General features: G+C 37.0%; 1 protein-coding gene across 1 annotated transcript in view; it reads left to right on the top strand.

The window, feature by feature from the left end:
• The window catches only part of LOC309601922 (phosphatidylinositol 3-kinase catalytic subunit type 3-like), a 91,604-nt gene that overhangs the window by 27,697 nt on the left and 40,103 nt on the right, over positions 1–23,804 (top strand). The window contains exons 7-19 of the mRNA XM_082335180.1: positions 915–986; positions 2,064–2,169; positions 2,655–2,740; positions 5,130–5,315; positions 6,618–6,769; positions 8,071–8,158; positions 9,376–9,443; positions 12,476–12,581; positions 13,457–13,573; positions 15,760–15,891; positions 18,311–18,439; positions 18,776–18,845; positions 19,511–19,575. Of these exons, the coding sequence (XP_082191306.1) occupies positions 915–986; positions 2,064–2,169; positions 2,655–2,740; positions 5,130–5,315; positions 6,618–6,769; positions 8,071–8,158; positions 9,376–9,443; positions 12,476–12,581; positions 13,457–13,573; positions 15,760–15,891; positions 18,311–18,439; positions 18,776–18,845; positions 19,511–19,575 (1,377 nt within the window). The remainder of the gene's footprint in view (positions 1–914; positions 987–2,063; positions 2,170–2,654; positions 2,741–5,129; positions 5,316–6,617; positions 6,770–8,070; positions 8,159–9,375; positions 9,444–12,475; positions 12,582–13,456; positions 13,574–15,759; positions 15,892–18,310; positions 18,440–18,775; positions 18,846–19,510; positions 19,576–23,804) is intronic.

Raw genomic sequence — 23,804 nt, 5'->3', positions numbered from 1 at the left:
ATCTTAGTCACTTAACTAAACAAAAGAAAGGCCTTTGTGATTTAGAGAGTAGTTAGAATGGTTGTAAGATAAGGGGGCTCCAGGATAATCCCATCTCAGACAATCCCATTTCGCACAACTAGGCCTTGGGAGAACAAATGCACAGAGGATAAGTAAGTTGCAAGGGGATGAAGGTCAATCAGCAAACACAGTGAAGAAGACTATGAGCCTTCATCTGAAGACCCTGACGACCACCCAAAGACCACCACAGGAGACGACTGCGCATGTGGATCGGACATTTGCATATGTTAATAAGTTCCAGGAAATCTCATGTTTATGTAGATGAATTCTCAGAAATCCTGTGAATATGTAGGATTTTATAGCATATATTCTCTGAAAGTCTACCAGATCGGTGGAGCACTTATGGTGGAGAATCCCCAGTGCTGCCCAGCACTGCAATAAAATGCCTGCTTAATAACACTCTGTTGTTATTGAGTTTCGTTACATCGTTTTCCTTACCCAGCCGCACCTAGCTTCCCACCTCTGTGAGGAAAGTAAGAAAGCAAGGGGGTTCGGAGAACACCGATCTTTGTATCAGACCCTGATTTGGTTTCTCTTTGTGCTTCCAGAGGACATATGTAATGATAATGGCAAATTTCTCCGCTCACCTGTGTGCCAGCATGGTAGTGAGTTGCCAAGCTGCGTCTCCTCGCATGAACTTTTCATTTCTCTTGCCACCTTGTTTATCATCTGGCAAAAACTAACAAGAAGAATCCATTTCTTATTTTCTGCTTTCCCCTTTATAACTATCAAAAGTCAGCAAGGTGCAGTTGCATCGTTCTTTCACTGTAGTCTAATTCACAGTACGTTAATATGACATGTTTTTTTCCAAAAACTTGAGATGTTTAATATGCTTTTAAGTTTTTGTCATTCAGGATGGTGATGAGTCATCTCCAGTTTTAACAAGTTCGGAAATTGTTAAGATTCCAGATCCCCAGATGTCTGTGGTAAGCAATGCTCCATGTAATACAATCTGTATTATAGTATTTTTGTTGCAAGTTTTCATAAATGGAGATGAAAGCTTGCCTATATTGCTGTCTTCAATATTTAAAAATTGCAGTGGAAAGATTTATTTGACCAGTTGAGAAATATCAGTGGATTTGACTTTTTGTATTTTTTTTTTTTTCTGCTACTAGATTAAAATATAAGAATTGATTTAATGCTTATGTTCATCTCTTCCTTTCCATACCTAATATGCTTGCTTCTGAGGTGTAGGAAAGCAGAGAAGGGAGATTGTTGGCAAAAGAGGTCAGAGGGTGTGAATATAAGGTAAGAGGGAGCTGAAGAACAGAAATCTAGCGGAAGGTGCAGTAACTCTTGGTCACTTTGTCTGTTAAAATATTTTCTCCCTATGCTCTCTTATATGTTGTCTTTCATGTAGACAGTGCCTAAGTACAGTTCTAGAAAAGATTTTCATTATTGTGGATGCCAATTCAGTGGGACTGGTATTGGCAGCTTTGGGAACTTTAATGTGAGTGGGCTTCTACTGGCAACACTGAACACTGTGTAATCTAACACTGCAAGAGCAAGTCTGACAATGCTGAAAACTGCCTTGGCTGCTGAAATCTCATTGACACTGTGGCTCCTACTGTTGCTAACATGGTATTAACAGTGGGAAAACTTTTTGAGAAGTTTTTCTTGCATACAAAGCTTCATACTGCAGACATCCTAAAAATGTTTATAAAGTGGCTAGCATGTTTGAGTGCTGTCTAAATCACAGATGCGTTGACTGAAATGCTTGCATTTTGTGGCAATTCACCAAAAGGCAAGATAGGGTTTGTAAATTGTGTGAAGTAAAAAAACCAAACCAAAACCTCAAAATCCCCAACAACATTATTGAAGGAGTTTCTTCTAAAACAACAACAACAAAAAAAATCCAGAAGATGCTGTGGTTTTAGATGTGAATTTTAATTGTCATGTATTATTCAAGATACTTGTGAGTCTTTGCTAGATGGTTTCATTTCAGTAGTAATTTTCTCTGGAGTTTAAATACTTATAAATACTGACTTACCCTCTGTGTTTAGGAGAACTTAGTAGAAAGCAAACATCACAAGCTTGCTCGAAGTTTAAGTGGACCTTCTGATCATGATCTGAAACCTAATGCAGCTACGCGAGATCAGCTTAATGTAAGTCAGTCATATAATGGCTAAATTCAATTTTATTATTAGGTAGTTTGGTATTAATATGTGGTGACAATTTAAGGAAAATAGAGTTCATTTCAGTTTAAAGAAAGTAATTAATGAAGAAATGTTGTTAAGTGTTTCTTACAAGTGGTTAGTTAGATGAGTCCAACTCAGAAAGCAGCAAAAGGTACTTGCTCATTTTTTTGTAAAACTGTTTTGGGGGGATAAGAATGTGTATTGTGCACATATCATGTGGGTGTTAATGGTAGTCTTAAAGTAACTGTGTATGTTTGCCTGTGCTGCCAGTTCAATCAACCACGTAACTGAAGAGCACCACCATGATAGCATGAGAAATTTGTGTTGTTGGAAAGCTTTTTTTTTCTAGCTATTTTTGTGTGTTGTCAGTGTTGTGCTTTGTCACAGTGTAGTGTGTTAACTTGTTGATTTTGCCTGTTCATGTTTTTAAACTCACTTTCTGACTGTGTATCATAGTGAGTTATCCACCAACAAAGCAGCTAACATATGAGGAACACGATCTAGTTTGGAAATTCCGATATTACTTTACTAATCAGGAGAAGGTAAGTTGAATGATTTGAGAGGACTTATTAATGCAAAAGGTGCTTCATCTGGCACTCATTCTACAATGTTCTGTCCTTGCAGAGATACAGAGCTTCAGTGTCTTAGAAGCTAGTCAAGATTATTTTAACTTTTTCTACAATGTTACTGATTTAAAAATTGGTGACTGTAATTTTCCCTGTTAAATCATATGAACTGACTATTACTACAGCAGTCTTTCTACAAACACTGTCTGTCAGCTTAAAATACCAGTGTTACCAATTTTGTCTTCAGCAAGGAAAAATTATTTAAGAGGAGCTTCTTCATCCCTTTTAGACAAGGGTTAGCATTACCAGAATAAGTAGTAGCACACCAAAAGCCCAAAGTAAATTAAATAACTAAACAGTCCCCCAGCAGTGGTCATTTTTTTTATATAGCGGTAATTGTGGCAGAGCAGTAACCATTGACTTTTTACTTAGAAAGTAACCCAGCTGCAGTTTTTTGGGACATATTAAAACAATCCAATATTGTATTGTCACTTACCTCAGTAAGGTTCCTCAGGTCTGTGCTTATGTAAATATAGTCTGAATCTAGTTCTACCTTAATGTGAAACATTAATTTCACAGCATCCTTCTGGACAAGTTGTCCAACTGTGGGATGAGCAGGTATGCGGTTTGCTGGGTGAAGAACTGACTGAAGGGCAGAGCTCAAAGGGTTGTAGTGAATGGGGCTACATCTGGCTGGTGCCCGGTCACCAGCGGTGTTCCTCAGGGTTCAATTCTAGGGCCAGTTCTGTTCAATATATTTATCAATGATCTGGATGGAGGAGTTTGTTGTGGTTTAACCCCAGCCAGCAACTAAGCACCACACAGCTGCTTGCTCACTCCCACAACCCCTGGTGAGATGGGGGAGAGAATCAGAAGGGTAAAAGGGGAAAACTCGTGGGTTGAGATAAGAATAGTTTAATAATTGAAGTAAAATAAAAATAGAACAGTAGTAATAGTAATAATAATAATAAAAACAAATAATAATACAGTAGTAATACAAAGCAAGTGATACACGATACAATTGCTCACCACCCGCCGACTGATGCCCAGCACGTCCCAGCGATCACTGCCCCCCTGGCCAACTCCCCCAGCTTATATACTGAGCATGATGTCATATGGTATGGAATAGCCCTTTGGCCAGTCTAGGTCAGCTGTCCTGGCTGTGCCCCCTCCCAGCTTCTTGTGCACCTGGCAGAGCAGGGGAAGCTGAAAAGTCCTTGACCAGTGTAAGCACTACTTAGCAACTATTTAGCAACAGCTTAGTACTACTTAGCAAGAACCAAAACATCAGTGTGTTATCAACATGATTCTCATCCTAAACCCAAAACACAGCCCTATACCAGCTACTAAGAAAAAAGATTAACTCTATCCCAGCTGAAACCAGGACAAGTTGAATGCACCATTAGCAAGTTTGCTGATGATACCAAACTGGGAGGTGCTGTTGACTCTCTTGAGGGACAAGAGGCCTTGCAGAGGGATCTAGATAGATTGGAGCATTGGGCTATGATTAATGGGATGAAATTTAACAAGTCGAAATGATGGATTCTGCACCTAGGATGGAGTAACGTCAGGCACAACTGTAAATTGGGAGAGGAGTGGCTTGAGAGCAGCCCTGCAGAAAGGGATCTGGGGGTGCTGGTCAACAGCAGGCTCAATATGAGTCAGCAGTGTGCCCTGGCAGCCAAGAGGACAAACAGCATCCTGGGGTGCATCAAACACAGCGTAATCAGCCAGTCAAAAGAGGTGATTATCCCACTGTATTCAGCATTGGTGCGGCCTCACCTTTTGAATACTGTGCGCAGCTCTGGGCCCCACAATTTAAAAAGGATGTGAAGGTCCTTGAATGTGTCCAGAGGAAGGCAACAAAGCTGGTGAAAGGGCTGGAAGGAATGTCATATGAGAAGTGGTTAAGGACTTTGTGCTTCTCTAGTTTGGAGAAAAGGAGGCTGAGGGGTGACCTCATTGCTCTCTTACAGCTTCCTGAGGAGGGGAAGTGGAGAGGGAGGTGTTGAACTCTTCTCCCTGGTATCCAGTGATAGGACAGGTGGCAATGGTTCAAAGCTGCCCCAGGGGAGGTTTAAGCTGGGCATTAGGAAGCATTTCTTTACCGAGAGGGTGGTCAAACACTAGAACAGGCTTCCTAGAGAGATGGTCAATGCCCCAAGCCTGTCACTGTTTAAGAGGCATTTGGAGAATGCCCTTAATAACATGCTTTAACTTGATCAGCCCTGAATTGGTCAGGCAATTGGACTAGATGATCACTGTAGGTACCTTCCAACTGAAATAGTCTATATTCTGTTCTTTTCTAAATCATTTGTTTAGCCTGGCTTTTCACTGATGAATTGTCTGTTCTCTTTCTATTTAGGCCTTGACAAAATTCTTAAAATGTGTCAACTGGGACCTACCACAAGAGGCAAAGCAAGCACTGGAGCTACTGGGCAAGTGGAAGCCCATGGATGTGGAAGACGCTCTAGAACTTCTGTCATCTCACTTCACCAACCCAACAGTTCGGCACTATGCTGTCACCAGGCTTCAGCAGGCTGATGATGAGGTATTCATTGGTCTGTGGGTACATGTGAAAGTCATGGTCTTGGGATTTTTAGTCTCATTGAGTACTTGGAAATGTTTGCTACTTTTTAAGGCATTTAAGTGAATAATAGTGATGGAAAACAACAAAAAAAATGAAATTCATTGTGATGCTATTTACTATAAACTCTTTATGGAGCAAGGTCTTCACATTATTAAGTGGCACTCGTTGATAATTGTCTCAGTATGAATAGCCAGTGATAGCTGGTTTTGTCAAACAAGGTGAAACAACCATGTGTTCTCCCCAGAAACCAGTGATAAATTTTGAATGTTAACCTGCATAGAAGTGCTCTGAACTTAAATAGTCTGCTAAAAGATTTCCAACAAATCCACCTGGTAAATTGAAGCAGTATATCATCATACTCCTTTGCTAAAGAAAGTGAGTAGAAAAGCATCTGTGGAAATAAGACGTTTCTAATTGGATACTGATTAGAATATGATGAGCTGTGAATAGAGCCCACTTAATAGATGCTAATCTGTTAAATTTAAATTATTTATATATTTTATTTTCTTTTGACAGTAAAAAAAATACTTTTAATGTATTACCATAACTCTTGAATCCTTGGCAATCAATAGAGTTTAAAGTAAATATATCTCAAATCTTTGCAAGCCAACTTCAATAGACAAGGTCATACTGCTTTGACTTTAAAAATGTACATTTTACGAAACATTTGAAGGCAGCTAAACAGAGCAAGTTGAATAGTAGAGGGAACAAATTTATTATAAACAGCAAGTGATTAAAATTCTATTCTTCAATCTAAAGTAGATCAGATACGTGTTTTTTTTGGTGGGGTTAGTTTTGTTTTTTTTTTTTTGGATCCCCAGCTACACAAGGGAGATAAAAATGATAGCGCATAAGAGAAGAGAATCTGAATACCATGGTCTGGATTTTATGCTTGAATTTTCTTCTTGGGAGCCACAAACTGAAAGGTTTATTTTGTGGATGCTGGAAGCAAGTAGGGCAGCTTAACTAAAGGGAACTTTAAAGTAGTAATTGCACCTAAATATTTACTTAATTAGCACTTACTACCTTTGAGTAACAAAAAAATTAGTAGTGTGATAACCTGGTATCTTTTGGGAGTCAAACTCCATCCTACACCAGTTTTTCTGTTGTATGTTGCTTGCTAGGGAGACCCCAATTTCCATTTCTTTATAGGTCACTAAATCCTGACTAAGTTTTTCTATAAATTAGAATTTTGAAAACACATGGAGTCCTAGTCAGCTTTGACTGACCCCCTCAATTCTTTTTCATTTTTTTCTCCATGAGGATTTGCTGATGTACCTGTTACAGTTAGTCCAGGCATTGAAATATGAAAACTTTGACATAAAGAATGGACTGGAATCTAGCAAGAGGGACAGTCAAGGTTCAATGTCAGAAAGCATGACAACATCTGGAACTAATGGTGCAGAAATAGACAGGTAAGAAGCTTAGATTTCCAGTAGAAAAGCAGAAACATAACATCGTAAGCCCTCAAATTCTTTCTCCTTTTTAGGGACCATTGCATATTCAACATCCTATTTTATAATCTGAAGCAGTGACATTTAAAACAAACCCCAAAAAACCACAAACAAACAAAAAAAAACCACCCCAAAAAACCCCCCCTGAGCTTTCACAGAATGTATTTCCTGACTACAGATAGTTTACAGAGCAAACATTCTTAATCTCAAAGTTGTAGCCTTTGACCTTGCTGCATGAAAGGAAGACAACTTCTGGAGAGCAGGAAAAACACCGTCATTGCTTCCTTCTGTCCTTGCAAAAGTTAGGATGTCTTCAATGAAGTTGTGTGAGGCTCCGCTTTCCACTTATATCAAAGAATACGGATCTAAAAGTCCAATCAGTCTGAAATGGAAAGAAATTTCTTTCTGCTCCTGCAAAAGAAGGTGTAGGGAGAGTCCTGTGAATGTAAAGGAGCTGGAGGAGCACGCTTTATTCTTGCAGGAATCCAAAAGAGGGGCTGAAATATCTAATTAATATGGTATTAAGCAAGGTGCAAACAAACTTGGTTAACTGAAGTCTCCTGTGAATATTTAATACAAATTTCCAGGATTTTTAGTCTTAAGTTTCAAAGTCTAATCACTTGTGTCACTAGGGTATACTTTTCATATTACAAGACTGCTGCTTTTCGTTGATCTTGCTGCTAAGCTGTAGAGTGTGTGTCCTGGGATGTATGGTGTATTTTGAGGCTTCAATGACACTTAGGCATTAGTAGACCTGTTTGATTACTTCATTTCAGATAAATTTACTGTCTGATAATTTTGCTTTGCAAGTGTTGGGTTTGTCTACTCTGTTATGTGTAAATGCATTCCAGAGATGAGTGCTTGCAGGTGTTGTGTATTAGCAATTTCATCTTAAGAACATTTTAAAAAAAAGCTTATCCTGAAAACGTGGATATGCTAAATTCCTATCTGTCTGCTTATTTTTTATATAAGATGAAACAAAATGTTAAGTTTGATGTAAGTTAATGTCCTTCACAGCCATAAACTGTGTAGCTATCCAGGCACAGGTTTTTGCTGTTTTCAGGAACTGCAGCTGTCAAAGTTGCTGTTCATGCAGTTTGTTCTGAAACAGGGTTGAGATACTATCTTCAAAGATACTTCTCTTCCAGTTTTCTGAATTTATTATGCCGTGAAAGTGAAATGCATTGCTATTTCCATGCATGCCCCCTGCCCCCCAAGCAAGAACTTTGAATCATGCCAATTACATGCTTTCCTTCATGTAGTTCCCAGATCATGAGTCCTGTTCCACCTGTTTGCTCACCATCTTTTACTTCAAAGACAAAGGAGCTTGCAGACAATGAAAACCTTGATGTAAGTCAAATGCTTTACCTTGTATTTTTGATACTTGAGGCTTTTTAGTGACCTAGTACTGCTTTTAGGTTTTGTTTGTGAATATTTGAATCTTTCTACTGTATCTTGCTGAATACTTCAAGTGCTCAAAAAACTAAATGCTAAGAAAATAGCAATAGCTTAACTGAATTTTTTTTACAGGCCATCTGTTTTATGTACATGGTCACACTATACAAAATTGGGCGACCGGGCATTGAATTCTTCATAAAATCCAAGTACTCTGTTTAAAGGAGAAAATTACTGCAAAGGCTATCGCGTGCTGATTAGATACTGATAATTGCATGTGTTTGAGGTGTTTTAAAGCAGTTTTTTTAATGGAAAAGAGTTATGTAAATGTTTTAATCTCTGCAGTCTGTTCTTCCTTTAGCTGTATTCTTTGGTGTGGGTGTCATCTTTTTGGACCTAAGTGAGGCACTGTGGTGATTTACATCTGCCAAGAATTATACTTAATTTATACTACAAGTAGAAGAGTAATAAAAATGGGACTGGAGGGAGGGAAAGATAAAAGGTAAAGGCAGTTTGAGGGAGTCTGATTTTAATCTGATGTGCAGTTAATTGGTCTTTGAACTAAAGATCCATTCCCTGTTGTAAATCTTCCTTTTTGGGTCTCAATACTGCATAGAAAATAAGCCTCAAATTGAGCATATCAGTAAAGATACACAAATTTTGTGTTAGTTGGAATATTAAACCTTGAAAAAGCAGCTAAATGCTGTGTATCCTCTACGGTGGTTTTTTTTTTTTTTTTTTTTCTTTAAGATGTTGTACATTTTAACATAATGAGTTTTAGATCTTCTGGATGCAAAACAGGGTAGCAAATCCCTTTCAGGGTTGAATCTTACAGCAAGGGATAATTGCATAGGAGGAAAGTGTAATATATTGTAAATAGAAACTTTACCTTAAAGGTTTATTGTTGGAGAACATCATGTACTTTTGACATGTTGGTAAATATATTACTGTAGTAGCAGACCTTTTTTTACTTGTAGTGTTATTGCTGGATTTGGAGTAATATTAAAACTAATAAGATTTAAATATTAGGTTGGATTGGATTCAGATTTTAGAAGGGAATGTATCTCTCGAAACTCCCTGCAATTATTTGGGGTTTTTCCTTAACTTTGTCTCTCTCTCAGGTGCTTAGACTTCTTTATAACTCAATTTTACTTTTCTTAAATCCCTTCCAGCAAGACCTTTGCACTTTCTTGATTTCACAAGCATGCAAAAATTCTACGTCGGCAAACTACTTATACTGGTATGTTAGAAACTATTTATTTATACTGTATCAATGTCTAATTGGAAACAAAGCTATAATGCCCAGAAGGATGCACAGCAAAAGATGACCTGTCTTGAGAATCTCAATTTCTGTCAGGATGAAGTAGTAGACTTAAAACAATATGCATTTGAACAGAATAATTAGTAAAAGCAGGGTGCTGGTTTTTAAAATGTACAAATGTGCTTTACTGTTAGACAAAGGAAGGTGATTTGTAGGGCATTAAGTACAGTGTTAAAAAAAAAAAAGCCTAACTATAGTTTATAAGTTATCATTCAATTTGTTTATGGTAGTGGGAAGGAGATAAAGTTCATCTTCTGCTCTGCTTTTCTGTTTGGTTTGTGTTTATAGCTTTTGACAGTGTTGGCTAGAATAGTAAGGTTATGCATTTTAGTATTAATCAAGAGTATACTTTATGAAGGTTCATAAAGCACTATTTTTTTTTTTTTTTTTGTGCTAATGTAATTATTTTTTAGATTCCACTTGTGGTTATGCTGTGAGCACAAACAAAATGTCATTGCAGGTGCATGCTTTCTTAAGGGGGAACTTTAGTTGTGAATAGTTCATCTAGATAGTGGAGCGGTAAGATTACTCACCCAAGGATCTTGTCTCACTTCAGTGGTTTAAGAATTAAATTAGATGCCTAAACTAGTCATCTGCATGCCTTCTGAGTAAGCATTTGCACATAGAATTATCTCATTTGAAGAAAATGAGGTGGACAGAGCTGTAGTCTGTGAAAGTGTGTGTGTATATGTTAGCGTATATATGTATATGCATGCACACAACATACAGCTATTTACTTGTATATACACACGTATTTTAAAATAGAGAGCTTAGATGCCTTTTACATGGCTAAACTGAAGTCAAAGGATTCTCATTTGTATCCTTTGTAGATGTATCTAATAATTAGAAATACTAATGCACATTATCATGTGTTAATGTGCTATGAATATTAACCACAGATAAGCTGTGAATTAGGAACCACAGTGTGATATGTGATGTGAACCTTGTAAACGGTTCTTATAAAATTCTTACAAGAATCCTAACCTACCCTGAGAGAGACTCTTTTTAAGTTTTATTATTTCATTGCTTTTTCAGTAGCTTAAATTTAAAATATATAAGTGCATGACTTAACTACAGTTCCTTAGTGTACATACTTCTATTGCGGTGGCCAAAGATAATGTTTGACTTCAGAAAAAAGTGCTGTTAAATTTAAATGATTAAAATAATTGCAGGCCTAATTGATGTGGGTAGAAGCCAAATGTTTGACCTAATCAAATATTCTTCATTTAAGATAAGTGTTAGTAGCTTAGCTTATTTCTGTGACATTGATAGAAACTGTGCACTTACATTTTGGCAATATCTCAGACATTCAGTCTACAGAAAGTTCAAAGCATCCGGAACTCTGGAGTTTTTGTCTTAGGATTAAAAAAAAATAAAAAAACCCCAAACAAAAAAACCTAGTCAATTAATTCTTTGTTTTCTTTCCAGACATCTCAGGTTTTCAGTGACAAAATACAAATGTTGCAGCTAGTGTTTGAGCTGACGTAGCCATAAATCCTCTTGGCTGCTGATTTCAACTATCCAGACACAGTATGCACCTAAAATAATCAATGGAACAAGTACAATAACCCTTGAAAATCAAAATTCCTTGCTCAGTCACTTGTCATTGTAAAGCTATCCTATCCTTATATTTCAACAGCGGCTACAGAAGTCAATGCTACTGCTTTTTTCTATTTCTTCTTTGGATATATGAGACACCTATCCAAGTATGAAGTATTACTCTTACTCCTTGTTTCAAGATAGCTTTGAGAAATTGTCTAGGGCTTTTTCAGAAATGAAGATGAAAATGGCATGTTTCAGTTCATTACTTCCTGTTTTCCTTGAAGTTTTGGTGCACAGACTTTGTAAATATGGGCTTATTTTTATACATGTATTACTGCAATCTAATTTTGTCATTTTAGTGAGGGAATGGTGTAGAACAATATATTTGCAAAGTTCTAGAAGTAATCTCTAGTTATAGGTTTCATTGAGATAACACTCATGGAATAAGTTACGTATACCTTATTTTAATGTATATAGTATATTGTGTATTTATAAATAAAACTAGTCAAATCTGATCAGCTGCAAATGACAGACCTCTAATCTTATCCCATAATCATTCAGTTGCAAAGAGATTCTGTACAAGTGCATAAGGAATGGGTAATTCTAGCTGTCAATGTAAAGTCCAAGCGTGTTTGTTGAATGTATGGAGTCACTTTTGAATTCAAATGCAGTGTTTGAAAATCAACTGACTTGCTAATTTCTTCCTTTTTTAGTAGTGGGTTTATATGTTTTTACTGGGTAATACTAGGAGATATATTGGTCAACAGAAAGAAGACCACCTGTGCATAGCTACTTTTTGTTTGTTAGTGCTGTGAATTGAAATAAGTACAAAAGCTTTCCAAACAGCTGCTTAGCATAAATTAAATTTTCAGTATAACTGTTCCAAATTCTACTTTTTAAATCTTGTACTTGAATCATAATTTTAGAAATGAAAACTTATTTTGGAATGTAGACTGTAGAGCTGCTTCAGGACCAATACTGTCTCTTCCACCATTGCTCACGGTAAAATAGGGAACAGGTAGGGTGAGATTCTTCTTGTTTTTGCAGGTATACTTCAATAGCAAGTTTGCAGCCACTACGTTATGTAGAGGGTAGTAGCACAGTGGAATGCCCACTCCTCCCATGTGTACTACTTGGTTGGAGTGTTCATATGATTTGGACTTCTGACTTGTCCTGTTTGAGTGATGCTACTTCACTGTAAGTGAAAGACCTCAGAAACTTTGATAGACTCTCCTGATCCAAGTGGGAATTTGACTATGCAATTTTGAAGGGTTTGCCTGTTGGTTGATATCTCATTCAAAGATCAACTTTTATTTTTAGTTTCAGGCCTATAATACAGGGCTGCTGTATTTCACTCAAATTGTGTAGCACCAGAGTAGAGCATAACTTGGGTTGTTTTTATGCTGCAGGTATGTAATAGTGGAGTGTGAAAACCAAGACACTCAGCAGAGAGACCCAAAGACTCATGAAATGTACTTAAATGTGATGAGAAGATTTAGTCAGGCTTTGCTGAAGGTAATGCCTCTGTGTAAGGAAATATAGTATTTTGGGATAGTCATTCTTTAAAAAGGCACAGGTGTCTAGAAGGAGGACAGTTTTTCATGTCATATGTATTGAAATTTTAAAAAAAGCTTCCACTTTTGCTTGAATTTTGAGTTTATGGTAAAGAAACTACCGAAAAAGAAAAGAACAAGTATTGAGAACTTTCCTCTGTTTTATTGCTTGTTCCTGTTAGTAACATGCTGGTTCTAAAATCCTCTGCCTTGTGTAATCAGACTATTTTATTTACTGTTTCTTTATTGGAAGCACTTGTCTCAATTTGCACTGCAAGGACAAGAGATCTGTCTTTTGAATTCACAAACAGTGTTGTTCTGTGTATCAGCAGCAGAGGGTGCTGGACCAGTGGGGGGGGGGGGGGGGGGGGGGGATCAAAAACAAAACACTTTCGCAAATTGCAATCTATAATTTATAGCAGATGTACAGTCTTTCCTGATTTTAGTGTATTTCACGCTTCGTATTAATTCCCATTTTAGAGATGTTATTCAAATCTGATTCTTACGCTTCATAAGAATGTTCCATGTGCTTATCCTTACTAACTTACTTTGGCTGTGTGAATAGGTTTGCCATGCATGACTGTTCACTGCTGAAATTGTTAATGCAAATTGAAGTGCACTGGTAGGTCAGATAATTGATTGCCAACTACAGTGATTCTGATTGTGTTTTACAGAAAATACCTTTCAAATTGACAGGAAATTGATCTTCATTCAAAGCCCAAAGGCTTTTAAAAGCTTAAAAGGCTTAAAAGCCCAAAGGCTTTTAATAAATAAAGGAATAATTTCTAGATAAATTGGTTCTTTGTTCTGTAATTATTTTTCTCTTAATTCACTTAGGGTGATAAGTCTGTCAAAGTTATGCGTTCGTTGTTGGCAGCCCAGCAGACATTTGTAGATCGGCTGGTTCATGTAATGAAAGCGGTGCAGCGTGAAAGTGGGAATCATAAGAAAAAGGTAACTAAAGGATTGGAAAACTTATCTCTGGCTAGAATTTGACAACAGGAATGTTAGCTTTTCACAAAAAGTCTTAGCACTGAGGTTTGTAACAGATGTCTGCCTGTCCTGTAATAATTTTAGCAAACTTTAAACAAACTTAGGAGAGGTTTAGATGAGTCAAAGTTCAAAAGTGTTCTGAAAGTTTTTAGATGAAAGAGAGAAGAGGCCCTTGAGAAAAATCTCAGGATATTTTGGCAAAAGGAAGATATGGGAATAATTGAATAGTTGATGATATAACAGCGAACAAGTTGTAGGGGATATGGGAAAGGAGCAGAGGTTATTGAGGTGTGAGAATTATGCCAGGATAGATAATGAAGTTTGACTAGCGGTAAGGTTTCATTTATTCCAAGAGCAACAAAACTATTCTTATATAAGGTGTGTGTTTAGCAGAGCTTTGCCTTCTCCGAAAGTTCTCTGTTGCATCTTGAGGAAAAGGATTTCTATCATAGGTGCATTTTAAGAAGCTTTGTCCTTCTTAGTTAAAATATTTCAAGTGAATTTGACAGACAGGTATGAGGAGGAAGCAGGAATGCCAAAGGAATTTCTATTAATGTATTTTCTTTTCCTCTGACGCACATCAGTATTTTTAAGTATTGTCGTGGTTTAAGCCCAGCCAGCAACTAAGCACCACGCAGCCACTTGCTCACTCCCCCACCCCCTGGTGGGATGGGGAAGAGAATTGGAAGGGTGAAAGTGAGAAAGCTCGTGGGTTGAGATAAGAACAGTTTAATAATTGAAATAAAATAAAATAGAATAGTAATAGCAGTAATAATAATAATACAATAACAATATACAAAGCAAGTGATAGGCTATACAATTGCTCACCACCCGCTGACCAATGCCCAGCTCGTCCCCGAGCAGTGATCGCTGCCCCCTGGCCAACTCCCCCAGTTTATATACTGAGCATGACGTCATGCGGTATGGAATAGCCCTTTGGCCAGCCTGGGTCAGCTGTCCTGGCTGTGCCCCCTCCCAGCTTCTTATGCACCTGGCAGAGCATGGGAAGCTGAAAAGTCCTTGACTAGTGTAAGCACTACTTAGCAACAACTAAAACATCAGTGTGTTATCATCAACACTATTCTCATCCTAAATCCAAAACACAGCCCTATACCAGCTACTAGGAAGAAAATGAGCTTTATCCCAGCTGAAACCAGGACAAGTATGGATTTTTTTTAGTGTAATAATTTTTTTCACCTTTTTTCTGTAAATCTGTGGTATATATTTGTGCGGGAAAATGAAACACTTAAGCATTGCATTGTTTTTATGAAATTTTGTGAATGTGCTATGTATCAGTAATAAAGGTATAATCACTAAAAGAGGAGGATGATTTTTCAATTCATAAGAATGTATTTCCTGCTTGTTCAATACATTGGTAGTGTTCTGTCAAATGTTCTTTTATAATTGCCATGATGTTTCTGTAAAACTAAGAAACACACGGCTTTGATTTTTGGATTAAAATCTAGCTAGCAGCAATTAACCAATAGAAGCATTCCCAACAGTAGTGGGCTACCTTGTTGTGTGTCTGTGTTTATGCCTGTTTATATTCAGTAGGGGAAAAGACTAGACTCTTACATATTCAACCTTTATTATATAGGACACCAAGTGTAAAGAACTCAAACTGACTAGTGTTGTATTTCTGGTAACTACAGATGTAGGAATGTAGGAGCAAGCTCTGAAATCAGATCTATGCAAGCTGTTGGCAATTTGGTTCATTGGTGGTAGGGAATTTCCTTGAGTTCAGGGATTTAAAGGATCAGAGCTGAAGACTTGAATGAAGTTTCTGAAACAGGACTAATATTTGATGCTGGTATAGAAAATAAATCATCCTGCTACTTGTGTAGGCAATTTAGAAATAAATTTTTGTAAGACTGTTATATCTGGCACTTATAAAATTGCTTGACTATACTCAGACTAGATGGAATATCTGCTTTCTTATTCAGATTGCTGCAAATGGAGAATTTTTATTTCACTGGATTTTAAGAGTGAAACCTTGATTCTTTGGAAGAGTAAAGAATTTAAATTGGATATTTACTAATAATATATCCTTTGTTAAAAGACTTTTTTTACTGTTCATATATACCTAGTATGTGTTTTATGAATTTTTTTTTTTTTAAAGACAAGTTTTTATTCTTTCATTCTTTTAGAATGAGAGGCTTCAAGCATTGTTAGCAGATAACAAAAAGATGAATTTAGCAGATACGGAACTTATTCCACTTCCTCTGGAACCTCAGGTGAAAATTAAAGGGATAATCCCTGAAAAAGCCACACTCTTCAAGGTAAGTGAGATCTTCTGAATAGCTGAAATACAAACAAATCTTATGAGCCCTAAGCTTAGAAACATCAGTTGAAAGATTTAAAGGGGCTGACATAGTTGAGGCAAAATGTAACTGTGACGTGCTCTTAACGTGGTTAAACAACTCTTTATTTTCTTTGTGAAATTTTTGTTTTCAAGTTAATGTGCAAACTTTAAAGCAGCTTTTATAAGACTGATACAGTTCATAAAGTTTATGAAGTCCCCAAGCTGAAGGTATGCTTCCTAGTTCAGAATTTCTCTGAACTTTAATTAGACTGTGTTCTGCAGGAATACCACTTATGATCAAAATCATACAAATCAAGTCAGGTGTGCTGCATCTCAGCTAGGTATATGTGTCTATTCCATTGCAAAATAAAACTGTTAAATTGGTAGAGACTGGAAAGAAATAAGATGGTCCATTTCATGCAGTGGGCTGACAGGTAAATCCTGTATCCCTGTGGTTGGCAAGTCCTTAAACCAATCCGTAGCAGTTGCTTGTCATCATATGGCCAGCCCTTAATCTAGTTAATAAACAGTTAATATGTTGTTGAAATGGCTGGGGTTATTTTGCTTCCTATACTACTTGGAATGTAAGTTATTGCCTGGAATGTAAGCTATTACCTGTGTCCAGTGATGTAGGACCTCTTTATAAATTTACTTTCAACTCATATAGTTGACTGTGATCTAATTTTAAGATGGCTAAAATGAGCTTTACCAGTCAGGCCTATGTCCAGGAGGCATTCTCTGCCAATTAAAAAATGTTCAAGCTGCTGTGGCAACTCGTGTTGATCCGTCATCTCTACTAGGTCACAAATTTGTTATACCCAGTAGTTTCAAACTTTGACAGGCTGCTTGTTGACTGTGATATAATGTGTATACTTAAAATCAGAGATGAATGTTTTTGCATAATTTTCTACCATACCATCTCTTGGTTTCCCAGCTTTTGCTTTCTTCTTTATATGCCAGTTAGTCTCTTTGAGGAGTATGCTTCAATTCCATGCTCTTGTACCTCGGGTTGGAGGCAACACTGGAAAGATCTCGTTATGAAAACAAGTTTTTGCAAACTTGAGTCAACTTTTAGAGTGAATAAGATTTAAGGGTCGGGGGAAGAATGTTGACAAAAAGACTGCTGGAACAGCAACTAAATATTTCCTATCAAGAATAATAGCTTAACTTGATCAGGACAAACTCAAGTCAGATAGTCTTCTACATATTGGTTTTCTGTAGCAATGTAGAAAATTTAGGACCAAAAATATGAGATTTAACTTGTTTCAAAATCAGAGATGGCTTTGATCCTCCTGATTTTGAAAGGTTACAGATTTCCATTTAATCTCTCAGTTTGTGCTATGGGATAAAAACCAAACAAACCCAAAGAGGGAAGAATGACTAATTTTTAGTGCTCTTGGACATCATATGGCAGCTTTTGTAAGACTATTTAAAAAAATCATTTTTCCTTCATTGATGGAACTTAATAATTTTGAAACATTTATTGCATGTGAAAATCTAATTTAACAGCTCAAATATTAAACTGTATCCTTGATTTTTTTTTTTTTTTTTGTTTTGTTTTGAGGGAAGTGACTTGGTCAGTTGCAATAGACAAAATCATTCATGTGGGTAATTGATCCCCTTCAACCTATTTTATACAGAGAAATTGCAAACAATTAAATTGGCTTTCTCAATAATGTAAAAAGGCATTTTTGCTTTTACTAAATAGATTAAGGAAGCAATTAATTGTTTAAGATGTCTTGCCCCTAGCATTTCTTTGATGTTTTCCCTATAATTGTGTCTCTCTTTGATCTGGTCAGTTTAAACTTGTTTTGTTGTGACCTTTTGCATAGTGCTTCTATGTTGATTGTCATTACATGCAAACAAACAAAATTTGAATCCTGTCCTTTCCTCTTCTGCTGCTGTGGGGGGACGTGGGAGGAATGTATCCTTCACATTCCTTGCTAAAAAAGGAGGAAAGCCTTAAGATATATCTATATCTATATATAGATATATAGATATAGATATATATAAAAAATATATTTAATTTTTTTAATTTTTTTTTTTAACCATGCCTAGATCACACTTTTGGTAAGTGGAAATGGCATGTTCTAACTGTTGAGTCCTAGATAGTGAGTAACTGCTTTTAGAAGCTTTAGAATTGCTTCTTTTCTACCAAACTTGAGGAACGTGAAGAGACTTCTGGTGCTTGCTGCCATGCTGTTGGTATTCAAATGGGACTATTCTAAACCTTTTTCTAACTGAATTTGATACTTGAATCCTATGACCTGATACTTAATTCACTTCTGATTTACAGTGCTGTAAACAAGGATTTATATTTTGGAACTCCACTGTAGCAACATGTTAATATGAACATTGCTGTGAAACAGCTTAGTAGAATAAGTTTCCTTTTCCAGAGTGCCTTAATGCCTGCTCAGTTATTCTTAAAGACAGAAGACAGAGGCAAATATCCTGTAATTTCTAAGCATGGTGATGATTTACATCAAGATCAACTTATTCTTCAGATTATTTCGCTCATGGATAAGGTGAGAATTATTAATCCAAATCCTTGTCCTATGTTCTTGATTCTCCTTGTTGAGAGCAAGACTGTTGAAAACTGTTGGTGCAGCTTATGTTGCTAATACATTCCAGGGTTCTCAGATTTTAGCTGGCTTTTTCTTTTCTTTATAGACAGGGAATGATCCTGTGTAGATTTTTTGAAAAAAAAAAAAAAAAAAAAAAAAAAAGCAAACAGGCTTTCACTCATTACTAATTTCAATGAAGAACAGTGGAGATCAATGTCCAATACACATTCCTTTTGGAAATAGAAGCCGCTTTCTGTTGCATTCATCTTTGCTTTTTTGTGTGTTGTTTTTTTCCAGCTGTTAAGAAAAGAGAATCTGGATTTGAAGCTGACACCCTATAAAGTGCTGGCAACTAGTACAAAACATGGTATGAATACTTTTATTTCCTAAAAATACAGTATTGGGAGGAATCTTCTCCCTCTGTTCATAGACTGTTGTGACACGCTATTTTCATGAGATGTTTTGCTTATTACAGCATTCTAAAAAGGAGTTCAAATGTGTAAGAAAAATATTGTTGCAATGTAAGTCATGGAAGTAAACAACCTGAGTGACCACAGTATTCCATAGGTGACTCAAATATCTTCATAAAAGAAGCCCGGTCTGGATTTTGGAGTGACAATCAGTAGTGTTATCTTTGCTGCTAGCTTGCTGTGTAATCTCAGACAAATAATTTTTAACACTTCTATTTATAGATCTTTGCATGAAGTGCAGGGAAAAAACAAGACAAAACAAAATCAAACTTCACTATGCTTTTAGATATGTTCTGGATAAATATTTAGAAAGCCATTGATTTATCTTTCTCTTCTTACGAAAACTTGGAACAACAGACCTTTTGCAAGCTAATTTGGTGTTAATGACTAGTTGTTTTAAAATGACTGAAGGCAGAAAATGGGGACAAAACATGTTTTTTTACCAATGAGAAGCAGTAGAATGAAAGTGTCTGTTAGTGTTGCCCTTTAATAAACGTGTTACAGAGGAGCTTGGGAGTTCCATGCACTGGAGTTTCTTTTTTTTTTCTGTCTTCTGTCACAGGCTTTATGCAGTTTATTCAGTCAGTACCAGCTGCAGAAGTTCTTGCTACTGAGGAAAGTATACAGGTATGTGATGGGGGATTTTTAAGTCATCTTCTGATCAAACAGTATAAATTGCAGGCTTAGATCTCATGCAAAAGCCTTTAGTCTCTCAACTGATTTTTCCACCTGTTGTTAGAAGATAAATTACAGCTTGAAACATAAGGGCATTTACAGCAGATGTTTTGCTTTAAAAAAATATATATACTTAAATCACCACATAAGTATCTCACGTCCTAAAAGTAATACCACTTTAATTATTTAAGTGTAATATTTAGTTGTGATACTGAAATTTTGGCTTTGCTGTAATGATGCATATCATCTTGAGTACCATTACGTGGCACGTGCAGGACAATCAGGGGATCAGGCTCAGCCAGCATGGGTTTATGAAAGGGAGGTCCTGCTTCACTAACCTGGTCTCCTTCTATGACAAGGTGACCCGCTTAGTGGATGAGGGGAAGGCTGTGGATGTTGTCTACCTGGACTTTAGCAAGGCCTTTGACACGGTCTCCCACAGCATTCTCCTGGAGAAGCTGGCTGCTCACGGCTTGGATAAGTGCACTCTGCGCTGGGTTAAAAACTGGCTGGATGGCTGAGCCCAGAGAGTGATGGTGAATGGAGTCAAATCCAGTTGGCGGCCGGTCACGAGTGGTGTTCCCCAGGGCTCAGTACTGGGGCCGGTCCTGTTCAATATCTTTATCAATGATCAGGATGAGGGGATCGAGTGCACCCTCAGGAAGTTTGCAGACAACACCAAGTTGGGTGGAAGTGTCGATCTGCTGGAGGGTAGGAAGGCCCTACAGAGGGATCTGGACAGGCTAGATCGATGGGCCGAGGCCAACTGTATGAGGTTCAACAAGGCTAAGTGCCGGGTCCCGCCCTTGGGTCACAACAACCCCATGCAACGCTACAGGCTGGGGGAGGAGTGGCTGGAGAGCTGCCTGGCTGAAAAGGACCTGGGGGTGTTGGTTGACAGCTGCCTGAACATGAGCCAGCAGTGTGCTCAGGTGGCCAAGAGGGCCAATGGCATCCTGGCTTGTATCAGGAATAGTGTGGCCAGCAGGACCAGGGAGGTGATAGTGCCCCTGTACTGGGCACTGGTGAGGCCGCACCTCGAGTACTGTGTTCCGTTTTGGGCCCCTCACTACAAGAAGGACATGGAGGTGCTGGAGTGTGTCCAAAGAAGGGCAACGAAGTTGGTGAAGGGTCTGGAGCACAAGTCTTATGAGGAGCAGCTGAGGGAGCTGGGGTTGTTTAGCCTGGAGAAGAGGAGGCTGAGGGGAGACCTTATTGCTCTCTACAACTACCTGAAAGGAGGTTGTAGTGAGGTGGGGGTCGGTCTCTTCTCCCAAGTAACAAGTGACAGGACAAGAGGAAATGGCCTCAAGCTGTGCCAGGGGAGGTTTACGTTGGATATTAGGAAAAACTTCTTCACCGAAAGGGTAGTCAGGCATTGGAACAGTCTGCCCAGGGAAGTGGTTGAGTCTCCATCCCTGGAGGTATTTAAAAGACAGGTAGATGTGGTGCTTAGGGACATGGTTTAGTGGTGGACTTGGCAGTGCTAGGTTAATGGTTGGACTTGATGATCTTAAGGGTCTTTTCCAACCTTAACGATTCTATGATTCTATGAATGGAAGATGCATAACACTTTTCTGTACTGTTTTGTTTTGAAGTGTTTCTGTCATTCGTTCAGTAGTTTTGGCTTGATACCTTGTCAAAGTATGTTTTATTGATTTTTTTTTTTTTTTTTTTTTTTTTTTTTGTTTTGATGGAACAACTAAATAGTTTGTCCATGTAATTTCTGAAGTCTGTTTCCCTGCCATGGTGGATGTATAGATACTGTGTGGTTTTGTTTTGGGGGTTTTTTTAGTTATTTTTGGGTTGTGTGGGTTTTTTTTAGTTTTTTTGGTTGTTTTTTTTTTTTTTTAACTTAGCTTTCTGTAACTGTTGTGGAATTGAGTAGGGACACACAATTGAATAGTGACACACAAAATACATGCTAATTTCAAGCACAGCATACAAGCTAGGTAGCAGAGCACAGTTGGTTGAAATAAATAGTTAGATAAAAACATACCAAATTGCTGTATGAGATATGTAGCTAATAAGTTTTTTAATGAAAACACAGCATGTTTATGTTGGATTCAATTAGTCACAGTACCTTTTTTCCCTTTTTTGTAGTTGATATTGAAGTTTGCATTTGTTCATAGCTCAGTAACTGGGAGCCAAAGCAAATAGCTCTCAGCTACTATAAAGTACATATATTAAAAACACGGAGATTAAAAAATGCTTATCATTTCTCATTATCATTTGCTTAACAAATAAGCATATCAAATGCTTGTCATTTATAAAAAATGCTTATTATTAATCAGACAATGACCAGCATCAAGTTGCATAAATTTTTTTGAGTTTTCTGTTCTGTAAAGATTGTGATAAGCTACATTTACACATTCAATAATCACACAGTTTATAAAGTGTTTTCTTGGCAATCCTTTGTAATCTTGGAATTGTACTATTCATCTTCTAATCCATTATATGTTTTTTATAAAATAATATATTTAGAAATGCTTGTGAAATTGTCATTTTGCAATTACTTGTAACATCATATTCCAATCTAAAATAGGTACCTCACTGTTTTAGTTGCTGTACAGACATAAGGAGAAATTCTTCCTGTGAAGAATGCTAATGTGAATAGACAAGATGCCAAAAGAATGTGATCTAAGATTACTTCACAGATCAATGGCAAAATACATTATAGAGCCCAGATTTCCTGTGCTGAAGCATGATAAAATAGCTGGGCATTTTAGGCCAAGGAAATAAAAACTAAATGAACATTTTTTAGGTGTTGTGAAAGTTTGGTTTAATCTTCTTGTAAATGTTCATTTTGGGTGTCACAGCTATTTTAATAAAGATGGGCACTGCATCTAAATATTAAAAAATGTTTAACTTCTGAAAAGATTTAAAGCAAGTAATCCAATACTGGCTGGTAATGCAGATCTGCAGGAAAGAATAGATGTTTTGATGTTTGAATGTTACTTGCCTTCTATCAACAATCTTGAAATTACAGTTCATGTTTTGGAGGTATTTCTGTTCCACGCTACAGTTTAGCTTTTGGATGGTCTGAAGTCTGTGTGTGTGTGTGGTTTTTTTTGGTGGGTTGTTTTTTGTGGTTTTTTTTTTGTTTTGTTTGTTTTTTTTTTTTTATTGTTGGTTGTTTTTGGGGGTGTTTTTTTTTTTTTTTTAACATACAGTATGTAAAATTTTGGAGCACTGAAAGTAGATCTCTCTAGTACCCTGTTAACCAGTTAAAAATTTCCTTCCACATTTCGCTTGGGTATTTCATTTAACAGACTCTTTATAGTGTCAGCTTTTTTAACATGCCTCAGAAGGGCATGTTCCTCTGTAAGCAAAGATAATAAAAGCTTTCTCCAGTCCTTAAAACTCTGATACGTAACAGGGCTGCTTTTCAAGCAAAACTTTCTTAAATAGCCTGCAGGTACCTTCCTTCAGTATCTCCTTTTCTTTTGTAAGATTCCCTTCACTTTTTCATTAGGATTTTAGTCACTTATGTCATCCAGATGCCTACAAAGCTTCTCTTCCAGTGCTTGCTTACCTTTATGTTTGCTTACTGGAAAAAACTTGTACTTAGGCTTGGATATAATTTACCCATCTTTTGTCTCAGTCAAGAAAAACCCAGTTTTCTTCTGTGTAATGGGAAGGACTGCTTTGGCACTGTCCACATTTCAAAGGAAATGTGAAATTTCCATTTGGTGACTTAGATTTTCCTTTTAAACTCAGTAGTGGTTGGTTGTATTGAGGAATATGGTGACACATAATGATGATAAACCTTGTAAGAGTGTTTGTCCCAAATGTAGTTACAAATATGCACTGTTATTCCTGTTCTAGTTTTTGCTGATCTGGCATAAACAGTTTTCTGTGGAAGTATTTTGCACTCATAGTTATTAATTAGTAACTTTTCAATGCATTGTTAATTTTCTGAAGCTGTTAATAAAGAAAACTGCTTTTTAATTTGAACTTCACATCTGTTTCTATTGAGTGTAAAACTATGGTGATTAAGATGGAAAATAAAGTTAACAAAATTAAACAAAATGAAATTAGATCTTACTAGGCTTTTTGGGAGTGATTGTTAGTTTAGAAGACTGTAATAACGGCCATTTGTGGTCTTGATTTAAATCTTTTTTTCTACCAGTTCTAAAGATCCCCTTTCAGATCATGTGGGATAACTAAATATGTTGATG

The sequence above is a fragment of the Platalea leucorodia genome (genome assembly GCF_965183815.1).
Source record: "Platalea leucorodia genome assembly, chromosome: W".
Lineage (NCBI taxonomy): Eukaryota > Metazoa > Chordata > Aves > Pelecaniformes > Threskiornithidae > Platalea > Platalea leucorodia.
Note: the sequence above shows the minus strand (reverse complement) of the source record. Positions and strands in the feature narration are given on the sequence as shown.